Source organism: Vulpes lagopus, chromosome X (genome assembly GCF_018345385.1).
Source record: "Vulpes lagopus strain Blue_001 chromosome X, ASM1834538v1, whole genome shotgun sequence".
NCBI classification, from domain to species: Eukaryota; Metazoa; Chordata; class Mammalia; order Carnivora; family Canidae; genus Vulpes; species Vulpes lagopus.
Genome location: NC_054848.1, coordinates 41,883,754 through 41,910,885, shown reverse-complemented (window position 1 = coordinate 41,910,885; position 27,132 = coordinate 41,883,754). Strand labels below are relative to the sequence as shown.

The 27,132-nt window shown below is 48.8% G+C and overlaps 2 protein-coding genes across 6 annotated transcripts; both read right to left on the bottom strand.

Moving 5' to 3' along the window:
- Positions 1 to 1,535: 1,535 nt before the first annotated feature.
- Positions 1,536 to 8,384, bottom strand: WDR13 (WD repeat domain 13). Its single transcript, XM_041741188.1, has 10 exons — positions 8,329 to 8,384; positions 7,904 to 7,983; positions 6,974 to 7,214; positions 6,205 to 6,314; positions 5,955 to 6,085; positions 5,165 to 5,472; positions 4,170 to 4,350; positions 3,921 to 4,062; positions 2,199 to 2,317; positions 1,536 to 1,800 (listed from the first exon to the last, which is right to left on the bottom strand). The coding sequence occupies exons 2-10, from the start codon at positions 7,942 to 7,944 to the stop codon at positions 1,616 to 1,618; spliced, it is 1,458 nt and encodes a 485-aa protein (XP_041597122.1). The 5' UTR covers positions 7,945 to 7,983; positions 8,329 to 8,384; the 3' UTR covers positions 1,536 to 1,615.
- Positions 8,385 to 17,740: 9,356 nt separating this feature from the next.
- On the bottom strand, positions 17,741 to 21,485 carry RBM3 (RNA binding motif protein 3). 5 transcript variants are annotated; one of them, XM_041741189.1, is made up of 7 exons: positions 21,338 to 21,485; positions 20,619 to 20,738; positions 20,103 to 20,209; positions 19,352 to 19,457; positions 19,156 to 19,255; positions 18,637 to 18,722; positions 17,741 to 18,311 (listed from the first exon to the last, which is right to left on the bottom strand). In XM_041741189.1, exons 2-6 carry the CDS (start codon positions 20,719 to 20,721, stop codon positions 18,662 to 18,664), a joined length of 477 nt encoding a protein of 158 aa, XP_041597123.1. In that variant the 5' UTR covers positions 20,722 to 20,738; positions 21,338 to 21,485; the 3' UTR covers positions 17,741 to 18,311; positions 18,637 to 18,661. The 5 variants fall into 5 exon arrangements, with proteins under 5 accessions (XP_041597123.1, XP_041597125.1, XP_041597126.1 ...); XM_041741191.1 differs by having other exon boundaries at positions 18,641 to 18,722; XM_041741192.1 differs by having other exon boundaries at positions 18,637 to 18,719.
- Positions 21,486 to 27,132: the final 5,647 nt, after the last annotated feature.

Here is a 27,132-nt window from a genome sequence, read left to right as displayed (position 1 = left end):
TGGCTTGAACAAACCAGTTATTTTTCCTCCTCCAAGACTGCTAGTGTTCGTTTGGTAGCTCAATAATACTGGGCCAGGGTGCAATGCCTGTGGTTCTGTGGACTGACCTCGAGGTCTCAAACTGGGAGCCACAGTTCCCATTAATGCATCTGGATATGGCAGCCTATGCAGCTGGAGGGGAGAGAGGGAGGAGCTGGAAGGGAGGGAGGAGCGAGAGCATCCTTGCCATTTCTGGCAACTTTGACGCTTCCTAGTGACTCAGGTCATCGACAAGGGATTTTGCTTCTCTAGCTCCCTGGCTATATCCCAAGCTTTCTCTCCTCACTTGGGGCTCCCCTCAAATTTGAACATCACTTTACAGACTCTGAGCTATTCCAGGCCTTGAATTTGGGCCCTGAGGGAATATGGAAGGAGCTAGGGGTGGTCTGGGGTTTCCCTTGGGATGGAGAATCTATCTTCCTTCCCCACCCCCACCAGCATGAGCCACTAGCTCAATCTTGGGGTCCATGGTTGTTGGGGTCCATGGTTGTTTCTGCATGGGCTTCATACTCCACATCCTCAACATGTCTGCACCCTGTTTGTGGGGAAGAGCCTTGGAGCATGGGGTTGGGGGGAGCTGGGACCTCAGCCTTCCTGAGGAAGCCAGCAGAGCACTGCAGACTAGCAGCATGAAACCCCTGTGGTAGAAGCCAACATCCCCCTTCAACTCCCCCACTGCCACTACCCTGGCACAAGTCCGCATCACTGCTCACTTTGACTACTGCAGGGCCTCCTAATGGCCCCACCCAAGTCTGTTCTCTTCACAGAACCCAGAGGGGTCCTCTTACAACCAAACTGGATTGTGTCCTTCCTCCTTTGCTCAATTGGGCAACTCACAGCTCACTCAGAAAAGTCCAAGTCCTCGCTGTGGCCACGAATCCCTCCAGGATCAGGCCTCTCCAACCTCCCACCACACTCTGGTCCAGCCACACTGGCCTCTTCAACAACACTCTTGGCACACTCCAGCCTTTGCACTGCCTTTCCTCTCTGCCTAGAACATTCTCTCCCATACACCACGACTCCCTCTCACTTCATTCAGGTCTTTGTTTAAATTTCACCATGAGGAATGTCTTTCCTGACTGCAGTACCAAAAAGTGTGCAACTGCCCACTCTTGCACCTCTACCTCCTGTCCTTGCCTTATTTTTCCTCACAACGCTGATCTCTGGCTGACCTAAGATATGTTTTTGTCTGCTGTCTACCTGCATAGAATGCAAGCCCTAGGAAGGCAGGCTCTTCTGTCAGTGCCTAGAACAGTTCTTGGCACACAGTGGGCGCTCAATCACATTTGTCCAACGCATGAATGAGTAAAACACCTACAGGGAAAAAAAAAAAAAACACCTACAGGGGGCCTACGATGCGGTAAACACTCAACCAATGATTGCTAAGTGAAGCAATCAATGGCTGTATGCATCAATGAGGAAGTGAACTCCATTCCAACTCGGATCCTAGAGCTGCCCTCTCCCTGATCCCACCCCCAGCAGACCTGGGAGCCAGCCACGGGCACAACCACAGGAACTTTATTTACAAACACAAGGCTGGAGCAGGAGGTGGGTGGGAAGATGGACACGGCAGGACCTACTTCTGCTCCCGCCTCCAGACGATGACCATGCCGCTGGCGTCACTGGAAGCCAGCAGGCTCTCATCACAGTTGAAACTGACATCCAGCACAGGCGCACTGTGGCCCTGCAGCTTGTTGACGGCAGCCTTGGCTGCCCGCTCCACATCGAAGAAATGCACGCACATGTCCTCGCTGCCGGTCACTGCCCCGATGACAGAGACAGAGAGAGAAAGAGAGAGACCCTTGGGAGGTGTTGCCAGAGGAAGCCAGGGGCCCTGGCTGTGAAGTCCTGGCATGGTTTGGGGAGGTCTCAGGGGGTGGTGGTCCCTAGGCATTTTAGGGCTCATCTTAGCTATTTTAGCCCTGTGTCCCGGGTGTGAGGCCTCTGAACTGTCTGGGGGGTGGGGTTGTGTCTCACATTGTGAGGTTTCTGGACTCTTCGGGGCCTTTGTTCAAAGTGGGAGGCTGTTGGAATGTGGGAGTTCTCGAGGCCCTTAAAGTCTGGGCATCATGGGGTCGTGGTGTCTGGGCTGGATCAGCACCAGCCCTGGGCCCTGCCCCTCTCGAGCCACCCAGACACCCCAACTCTGTGGGACTTACCCACACAGGCCCCTTGGCGGAAGGACATGAGGGGGCAGAAGATGCTGCGCACAGGGTGTGAGCTCTGCTCAATGGGGAAGCTTCTCTTCAGCTGCAGGGTCCCCTCGTTGTCCACCACCCTGAGGGGAGGATGAGAGTGGGTCAGGGCGGCGCCTCAGCTCCAGACGATGATGGACGTGGGGCGGCTCTGTGTCCTGACCCTTGCACCTAGGTTCATTTGAAGGTCCACAGAATCCAGTTTTGAGACAGCTGCATATTCCTATAAAGCATAGGCTGACACGTGAGTTCGTGACAGTCTGGAAACTGCCCACTGGTGGAAATTGGAAGCCCCAGCAGTGGGATTCACTAGTTTCTCTTTCTAGGGCTCTTCAAGAGATCTTGGTGTGAAGACAGGGCACAAGGAGAGGAAAGGGATGACCAAACTGGACTCCTCTGTGCTGTGGATTATGATAAGTCCACCCAAAAGAAAAAACAGAGTGGGGGCCCTGGGTGGCTCAGTTGGTTGGGCATCTGCCTTAGGCTCAGGTCCTGATCCCAGGGTTATGGGATTGAGCCCTGCATCCTGGCTCCCTACTCAGCAGTCTGCTTCTCCATCTCCCTCTCCCCCTCCCCCTGTTCGCGCATGCACTTTTTCTCACGCTCTCTTTCTCTCAAATAAATAAATAAAATCTAAATAAAACCCCACAAAAGAACCAATGAACCAATAGCACTGCAGGGGACTTGGGGGCGCTTCCGCGGGCATCATCTGGTAAAGAAAGCGAGATGTGAAGGATGTAAAAGGAGCCCACCTCTGTAAAACAATGACCCTCCCTCCAAAAGGGGAGGGGTGGGTATGCACGTTTAGGGTTACAGGGTAGAGAACAAGATATAGGAAGGTAGTACAGAGTTGTTAACAGGTTTTACTGCAGCAGGGGGGCGGCCAAGGTGGTAGGAAGAGGAAAGTGGGGAAGGGGGAGGATGGGGAAATGAGTCCCAAATTTGGGGCTACATCTAAATTTAGAATTACAGATACATGTATGTGTGTACGTGATTTTCTTTTTTTTAAAGAGTCAAAAAACAAAATAGTAAAACAGAAATCATCCTGCCAGGTAGTGGTTTTCAGGCCCAGCTGGACAGTGCTTAAGGGAACCTTTCAATAGACCAGTGCGCCCAGTCCTGCCGCAGAGCTTCCAAAATCACTGGCCTACAGTGGGGCCTGGTCATGATTCTGTGAAGCCCTTCAGGTCATTCCGGCATGCAGCCCAGGCTGAGAACTGCACTTGGGTAACATGTCAATGTCATATGTGAGCAAGGACAGTAAACTCCGCTCCAAAAAAACGAAAACGAAAACGAAAACGAAAACGGAAGGAAGGAAGGAAGGAAGGAAGGAAGGAAGGGGGGGAGGGAGGGGTACAGACCACTGCTCTCAGGGGACCCTAGTCTATTTTCTGGCTCAGGTTGCTCATCTGTAAAATGGGCATGGTAAGAGCACCCTCCTCACAGGGCTATCTCGAGGAGAAAATGGAGTGCTATGTATGAGGCACCTCAACAGGGCCTGGGGCCTGCAACTGCTATGCTAGCACTAGCACTTCTGCTACTCCTCCTCCCACTGATACTGTCATTATCATATGAAGACTCAACTTCCTTGTTCACTCCAACTAACCCGATGCCTGTTTTCCTCTGCCAAGCAGACAGTGCTCCCATCCCAGTCTGATGGAGGTGGCCTGGACAGGGAAGACCCACCTGTAGAGCAGCAGCTTGTTGAGGCAAGCATTGATGAGCAGCGAGGGGTCCCGGGCCTCGCGGCTGACCCAGGAGCGGGCAGAGATGCTGGTCACAGGGCTACCCTCATGCACCACCAGACGCTTGGCTTTGGTCAGTTTTCCTGCAACAATGGAGGGAGAGGAGGCAAAAGTCAAGGCGGGGGGACACAGCTGTGGGCTGGGATGGTGGCAGTGTGAACACCCAGATGCAGGCCTCAGGCCTGCCTACCTGTGGCCATGTCGAAGAGGAAGGAGAAAACACTGCCACGGTCATCGCCTGCCCAGAGCAGCCGGCCAGGGGCGTCAAAGGACAGAGCAAGGACCCGGCCTGTCAGCTTGCTGGAGCCACCCTTCACTTTCTTGCCTGTGGAGATGTTCATGACATGCACGTTCTGCTTGGCATTCCCCACCTGTGGGTGAGACCCGCACATACCATTATCCTGCTCTCAGCCAGTCCCTCCTTGAATCTGACCATAATGGAGCTGCTGTCGATGGAACTGGCTGGTTCCTACAGGAGTCTAATCCCAGTAGGCCTGTGGCAGGTAGACTGGGAGGTGACCTGCGATCCTTCAGAGCCAGCCCCTTGCAATCTAACCAGGACAGCCAGCCCACTGCTCCTTAGCCAGCACTCCCACCACCACCACCATGACAGGCAAACTACAGGGCCATAGTGACCTGGTAATAATAGCTGGCCTGCTTCCAGATTGGCCCTTGCTGGAGACCTGACTACACTGGGGCTGATGCTGCAGCTGAAGGGATCCCAGAGCACAGGCTCACTCAGCTGGTCCCCTCTCTGCCCCTCGAGGCCAGGCCAAATTTTCACTTCCTTCCCCTGCCCTCTCATTCTCAATCCTGGAGTTGGATCACAGTGGAGCTGTGCCACTGGGAGGAAACAAGCCTTCTGACTAGTAAGCCTGCCCCACAGCCAGCAGCCCTGGTGGTTGTAAAGTGGCTGCACTGCTGTTGATAAGACTGAAGGGGTACCAGAGCTGGGACTCTGCCTCCTAACCAGTACCCCCTTGGAGTCTGTCACAGCAAGGTTACCCCACACACACAACACCTGTATCATTGTTCTGCCCAGACCTGTCCCTCTGAGTCTGACCACAGGAGGACTATGGTGATGGACTAGAGGGAACACCCCCTTGCCACCCACACTGACTCCCGAGGACAGCTCTCCTGGCCCAGCAGCCCCACCCTTGGCGAGCGGGCACCCTGAAGCCTGACCACAGTGAGGTTGTTGTTGACTGGCTGGAAGGTGCAGCAGAGCAATTCGGCACTGTCTGGGTCAGGAATCTCCCGGATGCAGCGGCCATCCTCAGAGGCCCAGATGCGCATGGTAGCATCAAGCGAGGTGGACACGAGGATGTCATTGGAGAGGGACCAGGCGAAGTCGGAGACACCGCGGGTATGGCCCCGCAGGACACGGAGAACGGTGGGCGGGGCAGGCACCAGCTGGCACAGAGAGATGCTGCCGTCGAGTGAGCAGCAGGCCAGGCGGTGCCGGTCATCATTGGCGAAGCGCACCCTTGGGACTGCAATGCCAAGAAGCTATTTGTGGGACTCGGCACACTCCCTGGGTGCTTTCATTTATAAAAGGTTCTTTTTTTTTTATAAAAGGTTCTGACACAGGGCTGGGGACTGGGACCCACTGCACCAAGCACAATGGCTTCAGCAAAGGGCTTTGCTTGGCTGAGAAAGGGAGCTGGAACCCTAGAAGGCCCTCTGCCAAAAGTCTCCACCAAAGGCTTTGAACTCTTCCAAGCAACTCATAACCTCAGAGGCCTTCTGCAAAGTCCTCTTTTAAGTTACTGAGCCCTTTTAAAACAGACAAAGTGCTTGAGATTTTGCAGACCACTTTACTTTGCAGAGGGCTTGTAGGTTTGTGGAAAGGTTTATGGATGGTAACTTCTTCAGAGGTGGGCCAGAGACTCTGTGTTCCAGAGAAAGATACGCTGAGTAGTGGTCACAGTTTAGGCAAATGAGTGGTGACGGGACCCGCTACCTGCTGGCTTACCTGCCTCATCCACGTGCTGGTCGAAAACATGGTACATGCCTGCAAAGGCGTAGTTCTCGCTCAGCGATGTGTCCCCAGCCATGGCTCGACTTGCTTCTGCTACTGATGTGGGTACCACGCTGCCAGGTGGCCTGGGCCCCAACAAGAGCAGGGGATAACAGGAGGTAGGTGCTAGCATTCAGTCTGCTGTTGCCCAATGGTCCCTCTTCCCCTCACAAATCCCCAGCTTGCAGCTGCCCCTGCTGCATACCTGTCCTCATAGACAGCACGGTTCATCTGTGCCTGTAGTTGGTAGGAGCCTCGGCTGACAGAACGGCGGTGCCCACGGGCCCCCAGGGCCCGAGGATCATCCTCAAAGTCCTGCAGAGAGCCAGGGTGGGCACATCTTGAAACCAGCCTTCAAGAATCTATGAAGTCTGGAGTCTTAGAAATATACCCAGAACCAGATCCCTTCTCACGCTACCCACCGCAGCTGCCACCAAGGCCTGGGCTACTGCGGTTGCCTCTGCACTAGCTCCCCTGCTTGCTCCCTTGCCCCACTTAGTGGATAATCAGTAAATGTTCTGTGAAGAAAGAATGGACACTTTCCCCCAGAAAACCACTCAGCAGAGTCTCTTGCTTCATTCAAGTTTCAGCTCAACTGTCACCTCCTCCAAGAGACCTTTCCTGATCATCCCCATTAGAAAAAGCATCCCTCTGTCCCCCATCTGAGTCTCACTTTATCCCCCAAGTCAGCTTTACTTTTCCATCTTAGCCATCCTCACTATAAGCCATGTTAACTATTGACTTGTCTGTCTGGTTTCGTATGTCTACTGACCTATTTTGTTTATTGCCTGTTTACATGCGTTTATCTTGCTTGTTGTCCATTTATTGACTTATGTGTTATCTCTTTTTACCCTCTGCTCATTCTAAGAGCCTGGATCAGTACCTTGCACACAGCAGGTGCCTGACAAGTCTGCTAAGGGAATGCATATGGAGGCAGGTGGTGTGCATGGCAGGCAATGTGGGGAGGAGCTCACCTCCATGCGGTCTAGGGTAGTGCGGCTGCTGCGAACGATGCTGTTGCTATAGGCGCGGGCACTGCCTGGTTCGGAGAGGGGCCCGTATCGCTGGCCCAAAAGCTGCCCACGCAGCCTCAGGTACTGCCGACGCAGTGCTGGGGGGTGCCCAGCCTTGGCATTCTCCCGTAGTAGCTGGCTGCGCCGACGGATATACTGTGTCCGAAACTGTGGAAACGTTGGCGTGCGGTACGCGTTGTACCTATGATGGCAGGAGGCAGGGCGGGCAGCAGGCACAGGATAGAGGGAATCAATCAGCTCAGGGGACAGGGAAAGAGAATGAGGGGTGTGGCTGTGCGGGGTGAGGATGGCAAGTGATCAGCAGTGATGATGGGGGTCCCTCTGACGCTGTGATGAGGGTGGGTCTACAGTAATAAAGGGCATGGCGGATGAGGTCACTGTGGGGACAATGGAGGCCATCTGCAGCTTTGCTGGAGTTGGTATAGGGTGACTGAGTCAGTGTTGACAACAGTAAGTCAGCGTGACATGGTGATGGGGTTAGTGTGGGGCAATGCTGGAAGTCAGTACGGGATGGTGATGGGGTCAGATTGGGGAAGTGATGATGGTTAAGAGAAGTCTGCGGGATGGGGTGGGGGCAATGTTGGGGAGTAGGAAGTCACCAGCCTGAGCTCCATCACCCCTTCCCAAAGGCTCTGGCAGCACAGCCTCTTTACGCATGCCCAAACCTGACTGCATTTTCCAAGCATGCTCTTTCTGACCGTCTGGCCAGCCCTTCTCTGCGGGCAAGCCACCACACCCTGCTACAGCGCATGCTCACTTCCAGTATGCCCACGCAGCCGCATAAGGCAAGTTCTCCGCCCAGTCTCACTTAACGCCATTGCGCATGCACCGCAGTAACCCGCTCCCATGGGCTTCGACCGCATTCCTCACCTCGCGTCTACTGCTAAGACCTGCTGCCACACCGCGGCCATTCCCCGACCTCCTCTTCTGGCGTGTCCGCCCGCGGGAGCCTGCAGGATAAGGGCCTGGAATGTCAGCGTTTCAAGTGAAGGGATTTAGTTCCGCCCCTTCCGCCGGATGATCGTTGCCGTAGACACCGCGTCCCTCGACGCCCGGTTGTCGCGAAATACCCAGCAGTTAGCAAGGTCATCACCCCAGCCCTGCCCTTCCCGGGCAGCTCCCGGAAGACTGACAACAGCGATTCAGATCTCATCCCACCCCACCCCCCGGTCACCATAGCGACGCCCCTCCTCCCGCCTAGCAATCTTTCTAGGCATTTCCCATCCATCTTCTTTCCCCCCGCCCCCCGCCTTCCCTTCTCGGGTTCAAGAGCAGGGACCGGGATCAGAGACCACCTCAGGGGCTGCCTCCGGCTCTTGAGGCCCCCGGGGCGGCCCTGAGACCAGTGTCGCCCTTTCCTTCTGTCTGTCTTCTTCCTCTCTCAGGCTCCAGGCAAGATGGCCGCCTGCTGTCAGGAAGAGTTGCCAAGCGCAGAGCGAATGGATAGGAATCCTTCCCAGGGCGTGGGAAAACCACGCAAGCGCTCTAAGGGACAGTAGCTTCCGGCACAGGATGGAGGCTCCACCCCTTAAATTCTACTCACTCCAGTCCCTAATGGCACTTTATGTATACACAAGAATAACGTACAAGGCCCAGAGAGACAGGGGCGACTATGTGAATCACTCACTAAAAATTAGGAATACTTTCTTTTAAAAGCGTGGAATAGGGCAGCCCGGGTGGCTCAGCGGTTTAGCGCCGCCTTCAGCCCAAGGCCTGATACTGGAGTCCCAGGATCAAGTCCCACGTTGGGCTCCCTGCATGGAGCCTGCTTCTCCCTCTGCCTGTGTCTCTGCCTCTCTCTCTTCTCTCTTTCATGAATAAATAAAATCTTAAAAAAAAAAGCGTGGAATAAGCTGATTTTTTAAAAAAGATCTTATTTATTCATGAGAGACCGACACAGGCAGAGGGAGAAGCAGGCTCCACGCAGGGAGCCTGACTCGGGACTCGACCCCGGGTCTCCAGGACCACACCCTGGGCTGAAGGCGGCGCTAAACCGCTGAGCCACCTGGGCTGCCCAATAGAAAAAATCTCTTTAAAAAACCCAACAAATTCTACTCACTCAAACAGGATCTGGGGCTATTTTACTGTCAGATTGATGGTTAAGGATCCTAGCCAAATGAACAGATTGGAACGGAAAAGACAGTAAGCCAGAGCTGTTTGAAGAGAACACCATGTCAAACAGCAACTCCAGTGGTGGTAGAAACAGGGGCGATGTCTTTTCTGGACTCCTCTCCCCTTCATTTACCTCCTGCCCAGTAGGTCCCCACCTAGTTTAAAAATACAAAGGCAAGGGATGCCTGTGTGGCTCAGTGGTTGAGTGTCTGCCTTTGGCTCAGGGCGTTATCCCAGGGTCCTGGGATCGAGTCCCTCATCGGGCTCCCCACAGGGAACCTGCTTCTCCCTCTACCTACGTCTCTGCCTCTGTGTGTCTCTTATGAATAAATAAGATCTTTTTTTAAAAAAAGCAAAGGCAAGCAATGGACACACTGGCTGTGCCCACTTTTCATTACTAAGATAGGCTGACACAAAACCTGAAGTTGTCCTTATCCTCAGGAACAAAAAGCAGCATAATTTGAGGGAAAGCCTGAGTGGCTTGGGGTGACAAGGATATGCTGAGAATCAAGACCAAAGAGCAAAATGAGAGATGTGGAGCTGAGGTGTAACCGGAGTTCTTATTCACATATTTGTAGATGCTGAGTTCTTATTCACTTATTTTATCCCTGAAGTTTCTTCCTAAATGAGACAAGTGAGGATTGGGACATGAGGTCATAACTTAAATTTTACCATTTCCTGTTGGGAAAACGTTTGGCTCTGAAGCCAAAGTTCTCCTAATCTCCAAAGTCTTAATGGTAATAATTCTCCATGGTCTGAGTCAGAAACAAGATTCCTGCAGCTGGGAGAAGACTCACAGACCACTTGAGCAGCGCCCAGAAAGCTGAAACAGAGAGCCAGCCTTTCAACCAGCATTCGTCAAGCCCCTAACTAGGTGCCAGGCACTGGGAAAATAGTAGTTATTGAGACAAACAGCTCCTGCCTTCATGGAGCTGCCATTGTAATGGGAAAGATAAACAGTAAAAACTGGTACTTACTATCATTCAAACAGAAGTTGGGTTAGTGTTGCTGAGCTGTGAGAGAAGGCAGGAGGGAGAAACAAATTTAAGGCGGAACCTGAATGAAAAGGAACCAACTACACACAGCTCTGGACACTAAATGTGTGGCTAAGCCAGTGAAGCTGATCAGTGCCTGAGTCAGAGAAGGGGAGAAATCCCTTTACAGCACTAGAACTGGGGTAGCTCTGCTCTTAAGATCTCAATTCCATTTGCTTGGTGAACAATTAGGGCCAGATTGTGGGCCTGGGAAAGACTGGACCCTGGGTTTGGTACCTCAGACCCTAGCAATTTAGATAAATGGGCACAGTCCTTGATCCTTCCCAATTTTTTCTGCCAATACACTGGACTGTATCTCACTGCTTTTCAAATATTAAGGCACCAATGCTTTCCTGAGATCAGCCTCGCCTGCTTTCGGTGACAGCCTGAGTTTACCAAGCTCTCACTACATCCATCTTCTGTGAATGGTCACAAACAACCCTAATGAGGTAGGTGTGACACGTAGCCCTGCTGTGAAGATGAGGAAACTGAGCCCTGGAGGGATTTACCGCCTATGGTCACAGAAGCAGAAGACCTAAGAACTAGCATCTGGACTCAGGGAAGGAGTCGGACTAGACTCATTTTATCATCCTGGACGCCAGAAACCACCAACTCCTGGTATCCAGCCAGCAGTGTTGACAACAGTGCTCCATCTCTCTTCTCTCTCTGTACATCGCCAGCATCAAATCTCAAATCAATTCCACTCCTCTTTGGCCTCTAGCACTGGCAGGTCCACCCGGAAATCCAAAATGGCTCCCAGCTACTGTGAGGAGAAGCTCTCTGGCCTCCTCTCCAATTTTGCCCCTTGTTGCTCTTACTCAATCAGGTTAGGTTCTAGCCATGCTGGCTCTCTCACACATCCTTGAAAACTGCACAAACTGTTTTTGGGCTCTGGAACGTTCTTTCCTGTGCGCTCTCAGCAAATACTTCTATTCATCCAATGGTGATATTATTAATAAGTGCTCTGTGCCAGGTACTGTCCTAAGCACTTTACAGACCTAGGAAACCTTTAATGCTCACAGCACCCTGTGAAATTGGTACTGTTATGCCATGTTAGAGATGGGGAAATGGGAAAGAGCTGAAGTGACTTGCCCAAAGTCAGTCAATAAGTGCTGGGGCCGGGTTTGCACCAAGGCCACCCGGCTCTGGGAATCCTTGCTTTTAACCACTACATTGTTTAACACTGACTCCCAAATTACCTTGTGTAAGTTCCTCCAGTGTATATTCATAACTTCATTAGTACTTTCATCCCACAACTCGTTTGACCTGTCAGCAAATTCCGTTAGTTCCACCTTCAGAATTTATCCAAAATGCAACCTCTCCTGTTCCTGTCCACTGCTACCACCACCATTGCTGGCTTCAACTCTTGCAGTGGCCTTCTCACAGCTTCTGCCCCCAGGCCTCCCTGTCTGCTCTCATAGCAGCCAGAGGATCCTGTCACAACCCAAGTCAACACTCAGAACTCCTCTGCTTACAACCCTGTCCAGCCTCCATCTCTCAGAGAAAAGGCCAAGGTCCTCCTTGTGGCCAGTGAGGCCTTCTAGGACTAGGCCTCTGTGACTTCTCCAACCTTGCCTCCTGCCACTGGCACCCTTGCTCACCCTGCTCCTGCCACACTGACCTTCTTGCTATTCCTCACACACACACCAAACAAGCTCCCACCTTGGGGCCTTTGCACTTGCTTGCTTTTCCTTCTGCCTATAGTTTTCCTCTCCCAGATGTCAAGGCAAGGCTATACTGACAGATATGGTCAGTAAGGAAACAAGCCCTCATTTGATTGAGAGATTACGTATAGATAGCAAAAGCAGGACTAGCCAGATGCTAGCCCATGTCCCACATGCTGGGTAACACCAAAACGAAAGGGACCAGACCACTGCAGCACAGGGTAGGACACCCTGTAGCCAAGGAACTAATGCCATGCTAGGCAGTTCTACAGCCATAAGTCAGGGGAGGAAAGGGACAAAAAGCCTCATACCTGACCAGATCCATTGGTGATGCAAAACCGCCTCATGATGGCCTCCTTGGTAGACAAGGAATGAGGAATGGCCTCACAAGCGCCTTGTGCTCTGAGGATCACAAGGCGTTCTGCCAATACTTAGGTCAGCCTGTCTACGTGGCCTATGTAGAGACGTGCAAGGCCGTTGGGAGTGCTATGGCGGAACCATTCTTCCGCATCAAGTATCTTCCTTGCTAGCTCTCCCCCGCTATCTTCAAGTCTTTGTTGAGAGGCCACCTCCCAAGTAGCCTTCCCTGACTACCTTGCATGAAGTAGCAAATCCCATCTCTCTCCACATCCCCAGCTTTCATTCTCGCCACTCCCTAACATTACATTACACACTGATTTATTACTATACTGTCTTTAAATCCCACCATGATGTGATTCCTGAGGGAAAGATATGTTGTATCCATTGCTCTGCCCCTACAATTATCTGTCACATGTAACAAATGCTAACATTTGGGCGCTTGGGTGGCTTAGTTCGTTGAGCATCTGACCTTGGCTCAAGTCATGGTCTCAGGGTCCTGGGACAGGAGCCAACTGGCTCCTTGCTCAGTGAAGAGTCTACTTCTCCTTCTCCCTCTGCCCCTCCCTCCTGCCCCACTCCCCACTTGTGCTGAGTCTTTCTTCTTTAAAAAAACAAATGCCAACATTTATTGACCACATGTAACTACCACTGATCTAGCTGCTTCCTAGGTCTCAGCTCATATAATGGGCTACCTTTATTATCTTTTCTAGGCCAAGAGAAAGGTTTTAAGAGGTTGTGGCTATGGAGGTTGGAAGGCAGGACCTCTGGTGCTGGGCAAAGGAAGAGCCCTTTTGTCTGGAAAAGCCAGAAGGATCCTGAGATCCGTGACTGGAGAGGGGAAGCAGGATGGGGTTTCAGGGCCAGTATCTGGAAAACAACATCAGACACCAACAAAGAGAGGTTAGTATTTATAGAATGGAATTTTTTGAGGCTTTTGGGTTGAAACACCTTTAACTACGGGAGAAGTCTTTAGGGAACAGGCCAGGCCAGCAGAAAAGAGCTGATAGCTACCCAACCCCGCCCCCCCCACCCCGCCAATGCTGAGGTCTAACAAGCCACACCCATAACAGTTGAGTTTTCGTTATGGAAAATTTCAAGCTTACAGCAGTGTTGATATAACGAACTTTCAAGTATCTATCACAGAGATTAAAAAATTACAGACACAGCGGTTGTTTTTTTTTTTTTAAGCTGCGGGCTTCACAAGCATTGGAGCGGTTTGGGCCAGCTGTTAAGACACAACAAAGTGGGAAACACCAGGGAACTTGGCACATTTCTTTCATTTTTTTAAAATTTTTTTTTTAAAATTTATTTATGATAGTCACAGAGAGAGAGAGAGAGAGAGGCAGAGACACAGGCAGAGGGAGAAGCAGGCTCCATGCACCGGGAGCCCGACGTGGGATTCGATCCCGGGTCTCCAGGATCGCGCCCTGGGCCAAAGGCAGGCGCCAAACCACTGCGCCACCCAGGGATCCCAAGCACATTTCTTTCATTAAGCCTTTCTTCCCTTATGGAGACAAGTCGGTAGACTGGACTCCAGTGAATTAAAACATACCTGTTACTATGGATTACAATCATAAGGATTAAAACACAGACCACAAATCATGTGTCCAGATAATTACTAAAAACTAGAAAAAGCAAAGGAAAATTCCAAAGAAGAGTTTCACTTAGGCTTAAAATTGAGTCCAAAAATTTGACTCAACGTTGTACCAGGAATGTTTATACAGAACACCATGGACGGTTTTGGACAATTTATAAGGCTGAACTTCCTTGGTACATTCACTGTTAAGACTGCTCAACAGGCTCCAGGGCAGCTCTCTATAACCGAACATTTTTTGTAGTATGTTGTATGCATATTCATACTAAGAGGGAAAAAAGATTATGAAAAGCTTTGGGGTGTTTGGCTCGAAGAGCATAGGACTCAATCTTGGGGTTGAGTTTGAGCCCATTAGGTGTAGATGACTTAAAAACAAGCAAAAAATTATGAAAAGCTCCGTGTCAGGTCTCGTATCAAATTTGAAAAAAAAAAAAAAAACCCACTTCTAGTTTCTCAGGTCTTTGTGCACTCTGAATTAGAAAATGATCATGGCCTCTATCTCAGTCTGAGGAAAGGTGGGGGAGGTGGAAGAATGCAGCTGGAGGACAGATTTCATCCTGAGAAGCAAAGTGGCAGAACACTGGCTACTGATCATTACCCAATACGCCTTCTTCCAATACCTTAAATATTTTTTTTAAAGATTTTATTTATTCATGAGACACAGAGAGGCAGACATGGACAGAGGCAGAGGGAGATGCAAGCAGCCTTCATGCAGGGAGCCTGATGTGGAACTCGACCCCGGTACTCCAGGATCATGCTCTGAGCCGAAGGCAGGCGCGCCTAACTGCTGAGCTACCCAAGCGTCCCAATATCTTAAATATTCACAGCAACTTATTTTGAAAAGCCTTTTGAAAGTTTCATATAACCCCAAATCCAGGAGTGCGTGGGACAAGGGTGTGGGTGCACTATCAGTAATTTGCCATGTCCTAAGATGCCCATCTTGAGGGCACTATTATTTCCATCTTATACTTGTTGAACCTGAGGCAGAGGAATTAGGCTGTGAAGCAGCCCACATGGGGTGGGTGAAGAGCACGGCGTTGGATTTATTCTTGAAAAGAACAGAGGTAAGGGGTCTAAAAGAGGTTTGCATCAAAGTTTTTGGTCTAGGAAAGATACAGGGCTTGAAAATACAAGTATTTGCAGACCAAGGACCCGGTCTATTTTTTAAAAAAAATATTTTATTTATTCATGAGATCACAAGACCGAGACCGAGAGAGGCAGAGATACAGGCAGAGGGAGAAGCAGGCTCCATGCAGGGAGCCTGATGTGGGACTTGATCCCGGGTCTCCAGAATCACGTTCTGGTCCAGAGGTGGCGCTAAACCGCTGAGCCACCCAGGCTGCCCCAAGGGTCTTCACAGGCCTTGGGACAGAGGTTCTCAAGGAACCTCTGCACAGGAGTTTCTGATCTCCGTGGGTTCTTGAGGAACATGCACACTAATGAAATTCTGGTCAAATGGAAGCAGAAAACTAATAAGCATTTTAAGGGAGTTTTAAAAGTCCTGTATCTGGGTGGCTCAGTGGCTTAGCGCCTGCCTTCAGTCCAAGGTGTGATCCTGGAGACCTGGGATCGAGTCCCATGTCAGGCTCCCCACAGGGAGCCGGCTTCTCCCTCTGCCTGTAGCTCTGTCTCTCTCATGAATAATTTAAAAAATGTCCTATATCTGGAAATTTTATTGATCAGCAGTCACACTGAGAAAACCGAGTCCTCTAAGCCCTTTTCCTTAGAGAAAATAAACAGCAAGAGACTAAGCCTTCCTGGGCTGGATAACATGGGGCTTGAACACAACCCTAAGAATCAAGGATCACATACTCTGCCAACTGAACCAGCCAGGCGCCCCTACAAGAAACTTTTTAAAGATTTTTTATTCATTTATTCATGAGAGACAGAAAGAGGCAGAGACACAGGAAGAGGGAGCAGACTCCATGCGGGGAGTCCAATGTGGGACTCGATCCGGGGATCCCAGGATCACACTCTGAGCCAAAGTCAGATGCTCAACTGCTGAGCCACCCAGGGGTCCCTACAAGGAACTTTCTACATCAGGAGAGCAGAACAGGTGTAGGAGGCTGTAGTCTTTGTTGAGGTCACTTAGGAATCACTTTGTTGCAGAGATTTCAGTTGATTATGCAATCTTGCCTAAAGCCAGGATGACATTTCACTTCCTGACAGGCAGGGAGCAGATGCCCCCTCACTGTGGCCTACCTGCAAGGCAGGAATGGCGCTCTTCCTGCCAGCTCCCACTGCCTTTGGGTCCCCAAAGGCTCAGAATGCTTCCTCACACCAAGTACCCAACATCAACCAGTGGTGGCAGCCACAAGGCCCATTTTCCTGGTTCAGTGAGCCAATCAAGAGGTGTGAGAAGTTCTCTAGCCTCCATCCACTTGCCAAAGCAGATTCATGACTGGTTGGGTAGAAGGGTCTATGGGGTCTTTCCAACTAACTGGAGCCAGGGAGACAGACTTCCCATACTGGGACTCTTCCAACAGACCTATAATCTCAGTTCAGGGAACTAAAAATACCAGAGTGGGCAAGCTTATCAACTTCTCAGTTCTGGAGCCTGGAAGTCTATCAAGGTGCCAGCAGGGCAGAGCTCTAGGGAGATCCCTTTTCCAAACTACCAATTTCTTGTATCCTCATGTGGCTGAGAACAGAGGAAAGCCTTCTTGGGACTTGTGAGGGCACTACCCACTCTTCATGACCTTATCTAATGATAATCACCCCCCAAGACCATCATATTGGGGAAAGGAGGGTTTCCATAGGACTTTTGAGGGAACACACTGAATTCATTCACTCCATGAATGAGGAAATGAAGCGTTAATGATGTCCTGGAACTGGTGATCAGGTGGTACCGACTTTGCATCAAGTAGGTGGAAGCCATGGACACAACTGATTTAGAAATTCCAAAAGGAGGGATAAAAGCCAACAGGACTCCCAATGTAGCCACTCGAACCAGGACTGAAGGGACTGGCAGTAGGACTGAGGAACTAAGATTAGCTCTAAGTGCAAAACCATTGCCACCACCTCACCACCAGACTCATACCACCGAAGACTGAATCCCTGTGACAAGGAGCTTTGCTAACCATTCTCAAGGACTGTACATGCCTATTAAATGTACTTAACCCTCATGAAGAAATGTGACATGCTCATGAGGTTGAGGACCACAGGTTAAGTGTCCTACCCAAGGTTAAATAGCTGGAAGGCAGCAGATACTGCATTTGTGTCCTGGAATCTGAGTCCAGTCTGAGCTCTTAGAAACTGGTTTTCAAATCAGGATTTTTCCACGTTCCTCAGACAAGGTTGAGTTTAATAGATTTCTTCCATCTCCCAACATTTCAAAGAAACTGGAAATGCTTTTTATAACATGGTTTAACTTCCACCAGGTGCTTACACTCAGAACAATCCTGTGAGGACACCCATCTGATGCTCAGAGAAGCTAAGGAGACTCAAACCCTAGCAGTCTGATTCCCAAGCTGACCAAAAAAGGACCAAGAGGCCATCTCAGAAAACCTAATTCCAACAAGAATATTTCCTCTATAATTCCCACCACCCCCACACTTGATGTACTCAAACTCAACTTTAAACTGGAGTTCCAAAAAAAAAAATAAAAATAAACTGGAGTTCCAAAAAAAAACTAATAAACTGCAGAGTTCTACTCTTTTGCCTACCCACTCCCCTCCAACTAAATTCTTTCCTAAAACCCTCCCTTCCTGATCTTCCATTTTTAGTTTGAAAACTGGGTTCAAGGGAACTCTGGGTGGCTCAGTGGTCTAGCGCCTGCCTTTGGCCCAGGGCGTGATCCTGGGGTCCTGGGATCGGGCTCCCTGCATGGAACCTACTTCTCCCTCTGCCTGTGTCTTTGCTTTGCTTCTGTCTGTCTCATGAATAAGTTAATCAAATCTTTAAAAGGAAAAACTGGGTTAACGAGGAAAACAACACGTATCAGTTTTTCATGTTTCAACTTTTTAATCAGCTCCGTGAAGAACATCCTAAAATGCTAAATGAGACAACAGAATATTTTTTCTTCCAGTACTAAAAAATACATTCACAAATATTTTTAATTAACTGCTGTATACTCAGGGTGGTAACCTTGAATAATAAAAAAAAAACCCACCTCTAATCATATCAATGATTTCTTGTATTTGCATTTGGAAATTGCTTCCTAATCTTGATAAACATTGCAGATAGGCTTTTAAATGTCCCTAAATGCACATTGTTTTTAAAGCAGTCTAAACAAACACTTTTGCCACAATCAGTAATCCTGAGAGCCCAAACTGAAAAACTGGAAAATACCCAGCATCTGCAATGTCCCAGGATTAATATTTAAATGGGAGAAAATTTTAGAAATCACATGGAGCTTTCTCTAAAAGGTCTCTGTAACAAACTACCTCTGGAGCTCAGTTAAAAAATAGAACTCGATGTACTAGAACAGATGTGTCAGTGCAGCTCCAAAAATCTTTATAAATACAGCCATTTGGAAGGATGATCCTGGATCAGAAGTTTTATTCCTTGTGTATCTGAGAACGGTAAGAAGGGGGAGAATTATAATGTTGGGAAGGCACAGGCACACATGCTCACCTCCCTGGGTTGATAAAGATTGCTGAAGGCTGGATGACAGCAATGCCGCTTCATCTCCTCCATGCCCAGCAAGAGATTACAAGGGAGACAGACTTTTAGATACCGCCCCCCTACCCCACAGCAGACTAGTCCTGACAGGCACCTGAGAACGAAGGAGGTGTCATGTGGAACTGGTGAATTAAGTGTAGGCAGGAGGAAAAGTTGAGTGAAACATGACAGGGCTGGTGGACAGAGGTCCACTCAGTGGCAACATATAAACCTCACCTACTTTAGGTGCACGTGCCTCATCTCAGTTGTCATAATTGTCTCTGTAATTTCCTCCTGAGTAGCGGTCATAACCACCCTGGCTTCTGAGAAAAAACATACATGGCAGTTAATGAGAATGTATCATATGCATACCTTGGCATTAAAAACCACACATATTTACACATTCTGTTTTACATATACCATCATATGCAATTTAGAATGCAAATCAAACATATACTGTACAAAAATCATATTATGTGGCATGTAACTTGCACACAGCATAGTAAACATTAACAATATAAACTTACAACCAACATGACATGATAAACGTGTTAACACCGCCTATCATATTACATCATAATTAGTGCATCATGTAGAACTCAAAAACATGTTAAGTGCCATACTTACAGTTTCACTATAATTTGTAAAAGCAAACACTAGGAACACCAAAATGAGGTTATGTATGAACCCTCAGGCAGCTGAGCTCTTAAGATGTAGGCAACCCCACCAGAGTACTCCAATCCCTTGGCTACCCACCTGCCACCATAGTCTCTGGACCTTCCATATCCATATCCATATCCATATCCTCCAGGTCGACTGTCATATCTGCCACTCCCATAGCCCTGGTCCCCACCACCTACAGCATATCAAGAAAAAGTCAGGTAGCCATCCAGACGTAGGTCACTTATTAATAAGCAGCTCTCCCCATATTCAAACTTACCACTGCACTTACCTCTAGAGTAGCTGCGACCACGCCCATGGGCCCCAAAGGCACCCCCTCTAGTTCCCCTGGCCGACTTGCCCGCGTGATCCACACGGATCTGGCGACCATCCAGAGACTAGGTGTGGGGAGACATAAGGAGGATGGGTTGGTGGTCAAATAGGGCAGTGGTGAGGGAAGAATGGGTAGGGCAGGTGGGCAAAAGTGCCCAGAAACTCTTGGTGGGCACCAGGTTCTGGGTGCCATGTTCCAGAACAAGCTCCTTTAACCAGAATGGCTTTTATCAGGAGCCGTAGAATCCCACAAAATGACCTGAATCCACCGTGTTCCCCCTGCTACTACTTACATCTTGACTGAACTCAGGCTGAGTTCTCCTCCCCACTCCTATAAGCTGCCCCACTATTAGGGGCTAGATAGACACCTCTCTTGGTTTGAGACTTCAGAGTCCATCCCAGAAGACTCACGAGGTCCTCTCCGGGCCAGGCCCGCAGGTCTGCAGACTCTACTACCTAAGCCCAGGGCAGGTCAACCATCCACAGGTGGCTTCTCGGCCTCATGCAGGACCAGTCGTCGCCTCCCAGGCAGCCCGGCTCTGTCTGCCGCTGCCCTCCACCCCCTAGAACAGAAGGCAGTCATGCTCCTGTGAGTGGGCACTGCGGGGTTTGTTGGCCGCGCTGCCCCTAGCAGACACAGAGGGAAAAACAGAAAGAATGGTGGAAGTGGCAGATGGGGGCAGGGCCCCTATGCAGGTAGGAGACCTCACCTCTCCATTCATGGCTCTCATGGCATCTGAGGCATGCTCTGGATTGGTGAAGGTGATGAAACCAAAACCCCGGGATCGCTGAGTCTCCCGGTCCTTGACAACAACCACTGGGGAAAAAAGAGAATGCATGTAAGAAGAAACATAAGCAACAAAGGGTGTCAGGTAGAGGATGGGCCCCTCCTACCAATCATCAATGGGAAGTTATGGGGTTCTCATAAGACTATGCCTTAGGCCTAAAAAAGAGAAAGGAATATGTATAAGCCTAGGTTCCTAATTTCTCTCCTTATGTTTTTTTTTTAATACAGATTAAAAAAACTTTTGACAAAGAAAATACAAGGGGAGAAGGCTCCCTGCAGGGGGCCTGCCAGGACCCTGGGATAAAGTCCTGAGCCGAAGGCAGAAACTTATTAGCCAAGTAAGCCAACCAGGTGTCCCTCTCCTTTATCTTTCTTGAAACGCAAGGGCCCCGGACTTTCACAAACACTCCGCTCATCATTCATCTGGCCCACGTCTCACCCTCAGAGATAGGACCGAAGCTGCTGAAGTGGTCTTCCAGAGCCTGCTCGTCGGTGTTGAAGTTCAGCCCTCCCACGAAAAGCTTCCCTTCTTCAGAAGACATGGCAGTGAACTCGAGTACTACGGAGAGAGTATGAAAAAGGGTGGGAGAAACCATGGAGATAAGAAAGGAAAAAAGATTTAAAAAGGACGAAAAAAGAGAAACCACAGAAAACAAAAAGGCAACTAAAGACAGACCAGAAACAAAAGCCGAAAAGGCTGGATTCGGCGGTGCTCCATCAGGGAGACAGCCACTTGGGGGCGGCCTTCACGCATGCCCGTATCGTCCTCCACCAACCACCACGCCCGTCATTTTGTGGCGCTGCACAGGTCCAGAACACGCTCCCGTTCTCTCCGCGACCGCAGAACAAGATGGCGGCGGTCACGTGGGAGGCGCGGGGGTGGGGGAAGGGCGCCCGCACAACTCGGCTGTCGCGCTGTCACTGCCGCCACCGACGTCGCCAGTCCCTCCCAGCATTCCTCGCACTTAGACAGAACGCGCCAGCCTCCCACCAACTGAAAAGTTTCACCTCTGAGCACGGGGCCCGCCCACTTGAGAAAAGCCCAAGCGTACGTGTCAGGAACCGCTGCTCTCCCCACTCGCGCACCTAGCTCCAGACTGGCGCGGCGCACATCAGTGAAGCGAGGAGCAGCCGGCCCACAAAACCTGTCCTGCTTACCTGCAAATCAAGCAAAAAGCCCAACGCAACAGCAACCGCCGAGAAGCAGAGAGACTGGGAAGATTGCAGCGCGGGAAGTCGCTTGATAAAGCTTACGCAGCGTGTACGTCATGGAGCGTCCCTCGCACGTGCCAGCGTTCATGTTCATTGGCTGAAGCCCGCAAGGGCGTGGGAGGAAGGGACGATACTGCAAACGGACCAATAAGCTCAGCACGCTTCCGGAAATGGAGGCGAGCTTAGTGCGATTAGCGCACCCTGGCGTCCGTATCCGTTCACTGGCCCTACGGTCTTTATTTATTTTTCTTTTAAGATTTTATTTATTTATTCATGAGAGACACACAGAGAGAGAAAGAGGCAGAAACACAGGCAGAGGGAGAAGCAGGCTCCATGCAGGGAGCCCGATGTGGGACTCGATCCCTGGTCTCCAGGATCACGCCCTGGGCTGAAGCTGGTGCTAAACCGCTGAGCCACCTGGGCTGCCCTGTTGATCTTAAATCTGATGGTAATATTGTTAATATTATTCTGAGACTACTGTCTATAGAGGTTTGAATCAATTGAGGTAATCACGTTGGTATCATTGATAATCAAGACTTCATGGTTGGAAATGGTTTAGAAATACAGATGAGGATATATTATTATTGTGGAATACTTTTAAATTCAGTTTTGCTTTATGATAATATAAAATACTTGGTTCCAAAGTCGAGTCTAGAAAACAAGGTGTATTTGAAGCAGTTCAGCTTCTTTCCCTTCATTTCATTCTTTTCCTTCCTTCTGTAGGTAATCATTCATTAAAATTGAAAGGTATATTCTTCCATTGTTTCCATGATGAGTGTATATAAACATATATTTCTTTCCTTAGAAAAACGGTAGCTTACTATGTACAGTTTTTTAAAAAGATTTTATGTATTTATTTTTAAGGATTTATTTATTTATTCATGAGAGACACAGGCAGAGGGAGAAGCAGGCTCCATGCAGGGAGCCCAACGTGGGTCTCCAGGATCATGCCCTGGGCTGAAGGCAGTGCCAAACCGCTGAGCCACCGGGGCTGCCTGGCCCTTCGGTCTTCATCACTTATGCACATGAAACTTCGTTCTCACACCCCTTTCTGTCCCTGACATCACCCTCGCCGTCCTTGACGTCTATCCCCCATTGGTTTTGATGTCTTCTTCACCATCTCAGTCGTCTTCCATGGGTCTCAGACGTAATTACTGTAACCTCCTTCACCTCCCAGTCCTCTCATATCCCTCAAGGGCCCGATGTTTTTTTTTTTTTTTTTTTTTAATTTATGATAGTCACAGAGAAAGAGAGAGAGAAAGAGAGAGAGAGAGAGGCAGAGACACAGGCAGAGGGAGAAGCAGGCTCCATGCACTGGGAGCCCGACGTGGGATTCGATCCCGGGTCTCCAGGATCGCACCCTGGGCCAAAGGCAGGCGCCAAACCCTTGCGCCACCCAGGGACCCCAAGGGCCTGATGTTTTATTCCCCACTTTCCCTGTTGTCCTAACCCACAGTCCATAATGTCAGATTCTACGTTTTCTCCGTGTCTGATGCTGATCCCTACGTTTTTGTTTTTGTTTTTGTTTTCCGTGCTCAACACCTAGCCGCCTGTCATGGGATCCTTTTTTTCCTGGTGTCATTCCTGTTATTTCTGACTTCAGCCCGCCTCCTTATCTACAGCCTCCTAAAGTGTCTCTTGATTTTCCTGCCAGTAGACTGCCTGAGGTGCTTTCTACAAAAACAGGATGCTCCAATTTTTAGACGGAGTAAATCCCAATCCATAGAACAATTTTTGTTGTCACTCAGAGTTCCTGAGCCTTTGATCCACAGAAAGTACTTTCAGAGCACACAATGTGGACTTATCCAGAGCAAGGAGTGGCTGAACTCACTGCCCACGATTTGGTCTTGTCCAGCTTTCAGGGTGTCTGTGTTTCCGGTCAAGGAAGACTGGGTTAGTCTGATCTCAAGAACTCTACATTTCTTATCCAGAGAATGGACCTGTCTAAGCCTTCTTCTGAGGGTCAGCCCTCCAAATGGATACTAGATTTGTTAATTTTCAGAGTACAGAATGATATGCATCCACAAAATGGACTTGTCTGGCTTTTGCCATATCCAGACCTCCTATGCCCAGGATGGACATGAATAGATTTCACATTGTGCATATACATAATGGTCTTAGGTAGCCCTCAAATAATCAGCCCCCATGCAAAAAAGTACCCGTTTGCCTTTCAAGGTGTCTGAGCTCTGATCGTATTCTACAGTTCATGACACATCTTCATTGTTCCACGAAAAGCTCCTCATTTTATTCTCTTTTAATCCTGCACCCAACTATTGTTCTCTTCCTCCCACAGTTAACCACTGTTTTTGGATTTAAATTGTATCTTTTCAATCTTTTTTTTCTGATAAATGTATTTAAGGCTACAGGTTTCTTGTATTAACTGATTTGGCTGTGTCCTACAAATGTTGCATGTAGTGTGTTTATATTTAGTTGTAAATATTTTTTTTAGCATTTTATTTTTTAAAGATTTTTATTGGGGCAGCCCAGGTAGCTCAGTGGTTTAGTGCTGCCTTCGGCCCAGGGTGTGATCCTGGAGACCCATGTCTGTCTCCCTGCGTGGAGCCTACTTCTCCCTCTGCCTCTCTCTCTCTCTCTCTCTCTCTCTTTCTCATAAGTGAATAAATAAAATCTTTTAAAAAAAGATATTTATTTCTTTATTTGAGGGAGAAAGCATGGGGAGGGGAGGGGCAGAGGAAAAGGGAGACAGAGAATTCCAAGGAGAGTCCCCACTGAGCATGGAGCCTAATGCGGGACTAGATCCTGGACCTTGAGATCATGACCAGAGTCGAAATCTGTTCAGATGCTTAACTGACTGAGCCACCCAGGCGACTCTCTCTCTCTCTCTCTCTTATATATATATATATATATATATATATATATATATATATATATATATATATATATATATATATATAAAAGATTTTATTTATTTATTCATGATAGAGAGAGAGACAGAGACACAGGCAGAGGGAGAAGCAGGCCCCATGCCGGGAGCCCAATGCGGGACTGGATCCTGGCACTCCAGGATCAGGCCCTGGGCCGAAGGCAGGCACTAAACCTCTGAGCCACCCAGGGATCCCCTATATATTTTTAAGTAAGCTCTATGCCCAACGTGGAGCTTGAACTCTTGACTGCAAAATCAAGACTCACATGCTCTACCAAATGAGCCAGCCAGGTGCTCCTAGTTATAAATATTTCTAAAGTTCCTTTATGATTTCTTCTTTCATCTAAGGGTTATTTAGTAATGTTAGTTTCCTTTTTTTTTACAAGATTTTATTTATTTATTCATGGGAGACACAGAGAGAGAGGCAGAGACATAGGCAGAGAGAGAAGCAGGCTCCATGCAGGGAGGGAGCATGATGTGGAACTCGATCCTGGGACTCCAGGATCACGCTCTGAGCTGAAGGCAGACTTAACTGCTGAGCCACCCAGGTGTCCCTAGTATATTAGTTTCCAAAAATGGGGTGGTTTTTTTTTAGCTTTTTTGCTGTTGCTAAATTTATTGTATTATGGTCAGAGATAATGCTTAATAGTGATACTTTTGAATTCATCGAGGCTTTGTGCCCTAATGTGGTCTATTTTTGTAATTGTTAAATGTAAGCAAAAAAGGAGCCTTCTTCATTTTATATGTATATATGTGTATAAACACACACACACATATCAAGCTTAAAAATGTATTGTTCAGGGGTGCCTGGGTGGCTGTTGGTTAAGTGTCTGCCTTGGGCTCAAGTCATGATCCCAGGGTCCTGGGATTGAGCCCATGTCAGGCTCAGTGCTCAGCAGGGAGTCTGCTTCTCCCTCTCCCTCTCTGCCCCACCCCCTTGTGGCACGCTGATAAAGTCTTTAGAAAAATGTATTGTTCAGCGCTCCTTTGGTGTATATGTGTTTATGGTAGATATGACTTGTCTTTTGTGATCTTAAATTTTATTAACAACTATTGGGATGGCTATCCCAGCTTTCTTTGGACTTTGATTAGTGTGCTATATATCCTCTCTTCATCCTTCATTTCCAATATTTCTCAATGTGTGTGTGTGTATTGTTGGACCTTTTTTTTTTAATCCAATGAAGGTCTGTGTTTTAGATATTTTTGTGATTGCTATTATAGTAAAATCTCTGACATCCCATTTCCTGTTCTCTATTTATAGTACTTTTTTATTCCTTTTTATCTATCATCCTCACACCTACTATTTTCTTTGGGTTCTTTTACATCACTTGTTCTGGTTTTATATTCTACTTTTATCTCTTATTTATTGTAGTTACTTAAAATTCTTCATGCCTGTCCCAATACTTCTTTTCTTTAAGATTTTATTTATTCATGAGAGACACAGAGAGAGGCAGACACAGGCAGAGGGAGAAGCAGGCTCCATGCAGGGAGCCTGATGTGGGACTCGATCCTGGGACTCCAGGATCACGCCCTGGGTTGAAGGCAGGTGCTAAACCGCTGAGCCACCTGGGGATCCCGTCTCAATACTTCTGCTTTGGATATTTATGTCATGCAATATGGTAGCCAGCCTTCAATATAGCCCTTAATAATCCTCAATAAGCCCTTAATAATAATAATTTACATCCTGTGTAGTTCCCTCCTATGCTGCACTAGGGTTGGTCTGTGTGACCAAGAAAATATAGAAGTGATGATATGTCATTTCTGAGGTTAAGTGATAATAGATACTCCAGTTCTGCCTTGCTCATGGTTTCTTGCCTGCTTGTTGGGACCACGTGTTGCAAGGAGCTCTGTGGAGAGGCTTGGATGGTGAAAAACTGAAGCCTCCTCCCAACGGCCTCATGAGTGGGCCGTGTTGGAAGTGGGTCATTCATCTAAGTCATAGCTTCGGTCCTGACAACTTGACTGAAACCTCAGATGAGACCGAGTCAAAACCACCCAGCTAAGTGGCTCCTGGATTCCTGACACTCAGAAACAGAGAAAATCAACGTTTGTTGTTTTAAGCTGCTAAGTTTGGGGGTAATTTGTTATACAGCAATAGATTACTAATACTTCCACCTTTTTTTTTTTTTTGGTCTGGAGGCAGTTATGGGGCCCCAGTGTCTAGTTGTTTTGGTGGTGAGCTCACGTTCCCCTGATGGGAGCAGCTGTTCTGGCATATAAGATGTATTGCGGGAAGGCTGAAGGCCAGATATGACTCTGCTTAATCACCCCGAGTTCAAAGGGTAAAGAGACTTGTGGGGAGATGAGCCAGAGGGCGGGCAGCCCCAGGCACAAGAGTAGAGCTATCACGCCCTCTGCTAGCACACCACGTGACAATTCCTCTGATAGAGGTTTCATCTTTAAACCATAGAGGAGGCCATCTCCCTAGGTGTCACCACCAGCTCTGGTGTCTGGAGGGGGATGGGTGGAGGAAATGATTGCCTATGGTTGCTCATTTCCTCCCCTCAACAGGGTTCTTGCTGCCCTGATACTATCAGCCCCCCCGCCGCCAACAACTTCAAGTGGTTTGGATGATGTCTGCATTGAGGGGCAGACAAGAACCTTCCCAAAACAACACAGGGGAGAGGTAAGAGCTAGAATTTAAACCTATCCTGTATTTGCTGTCTTCAGCCATTGCTACTCAAAACATAGGCCTTCCTTTTTGCCATAGGTCTTCATAGCTGTGCTGCAGTTTCTGGAATTCACATTTCCCTCTGTAGTTTCTCCAGGGTTGCTTTTGGGCAAGAGAGTCAGTGACTCGTGCTGTTTTCCACTGTGGCAGGAACCAGAAACCCCAAGTATCCTCAGGGACTAATAG

What these genes read in the sequence shown, in the direction of transcription:
- WDR13 (XM_041741188.1), bottom strand. Translation starts at nt 7,944, where the DNA reads ATGGCCGCGGTGTGGCAGCAGGTCTTAGCAGTAGACGCGAG. An exon ending in CTACCCTAGACCGCATGGAG is followed by an intron (nt 6,315 to 6,973) that starts GTGAGCTCCTCC and finishes GGCTCTCTGCAG; the next exon opens with GACTTTGAGGATGATCCTCG. An exon ending in AACAAGCTGCTGCTCTACAG is followed by an intron (nt 2,318 to 3,920) that starts GTGGGTCTTCCC and finishes TCCTCCCCTCAG; the next exon opens with GGTGGTGGACAACGAGGGGA.
- RBM3 (XM_041741189.1), bottom strand. Translation starts at nt 20,721, where the DNA reads ATGTCTTCTGAAGAAGGGAAGCTTTTCGTGGGAGGGCTGAACTTCAAC. An exon ending in CTTCGGTCCTATCTCTGAGG is followed by an intron (nt 20,210 to 20,618) that starts GTGAGACGTGGG and finishes TTTTTTCCCCAG; the next exon opens with TGGTTGTTGTCAAGGACCGG. An exon ending in TGGTCGCAGCTACTCTAGAG is followed by an intron (nt 19,256 to 19,351) that starts GTAAGTGCAGTG and finishes GATATGCTGTAG; the next exon opens with GTGGTGGGGACCAGGGCTAT.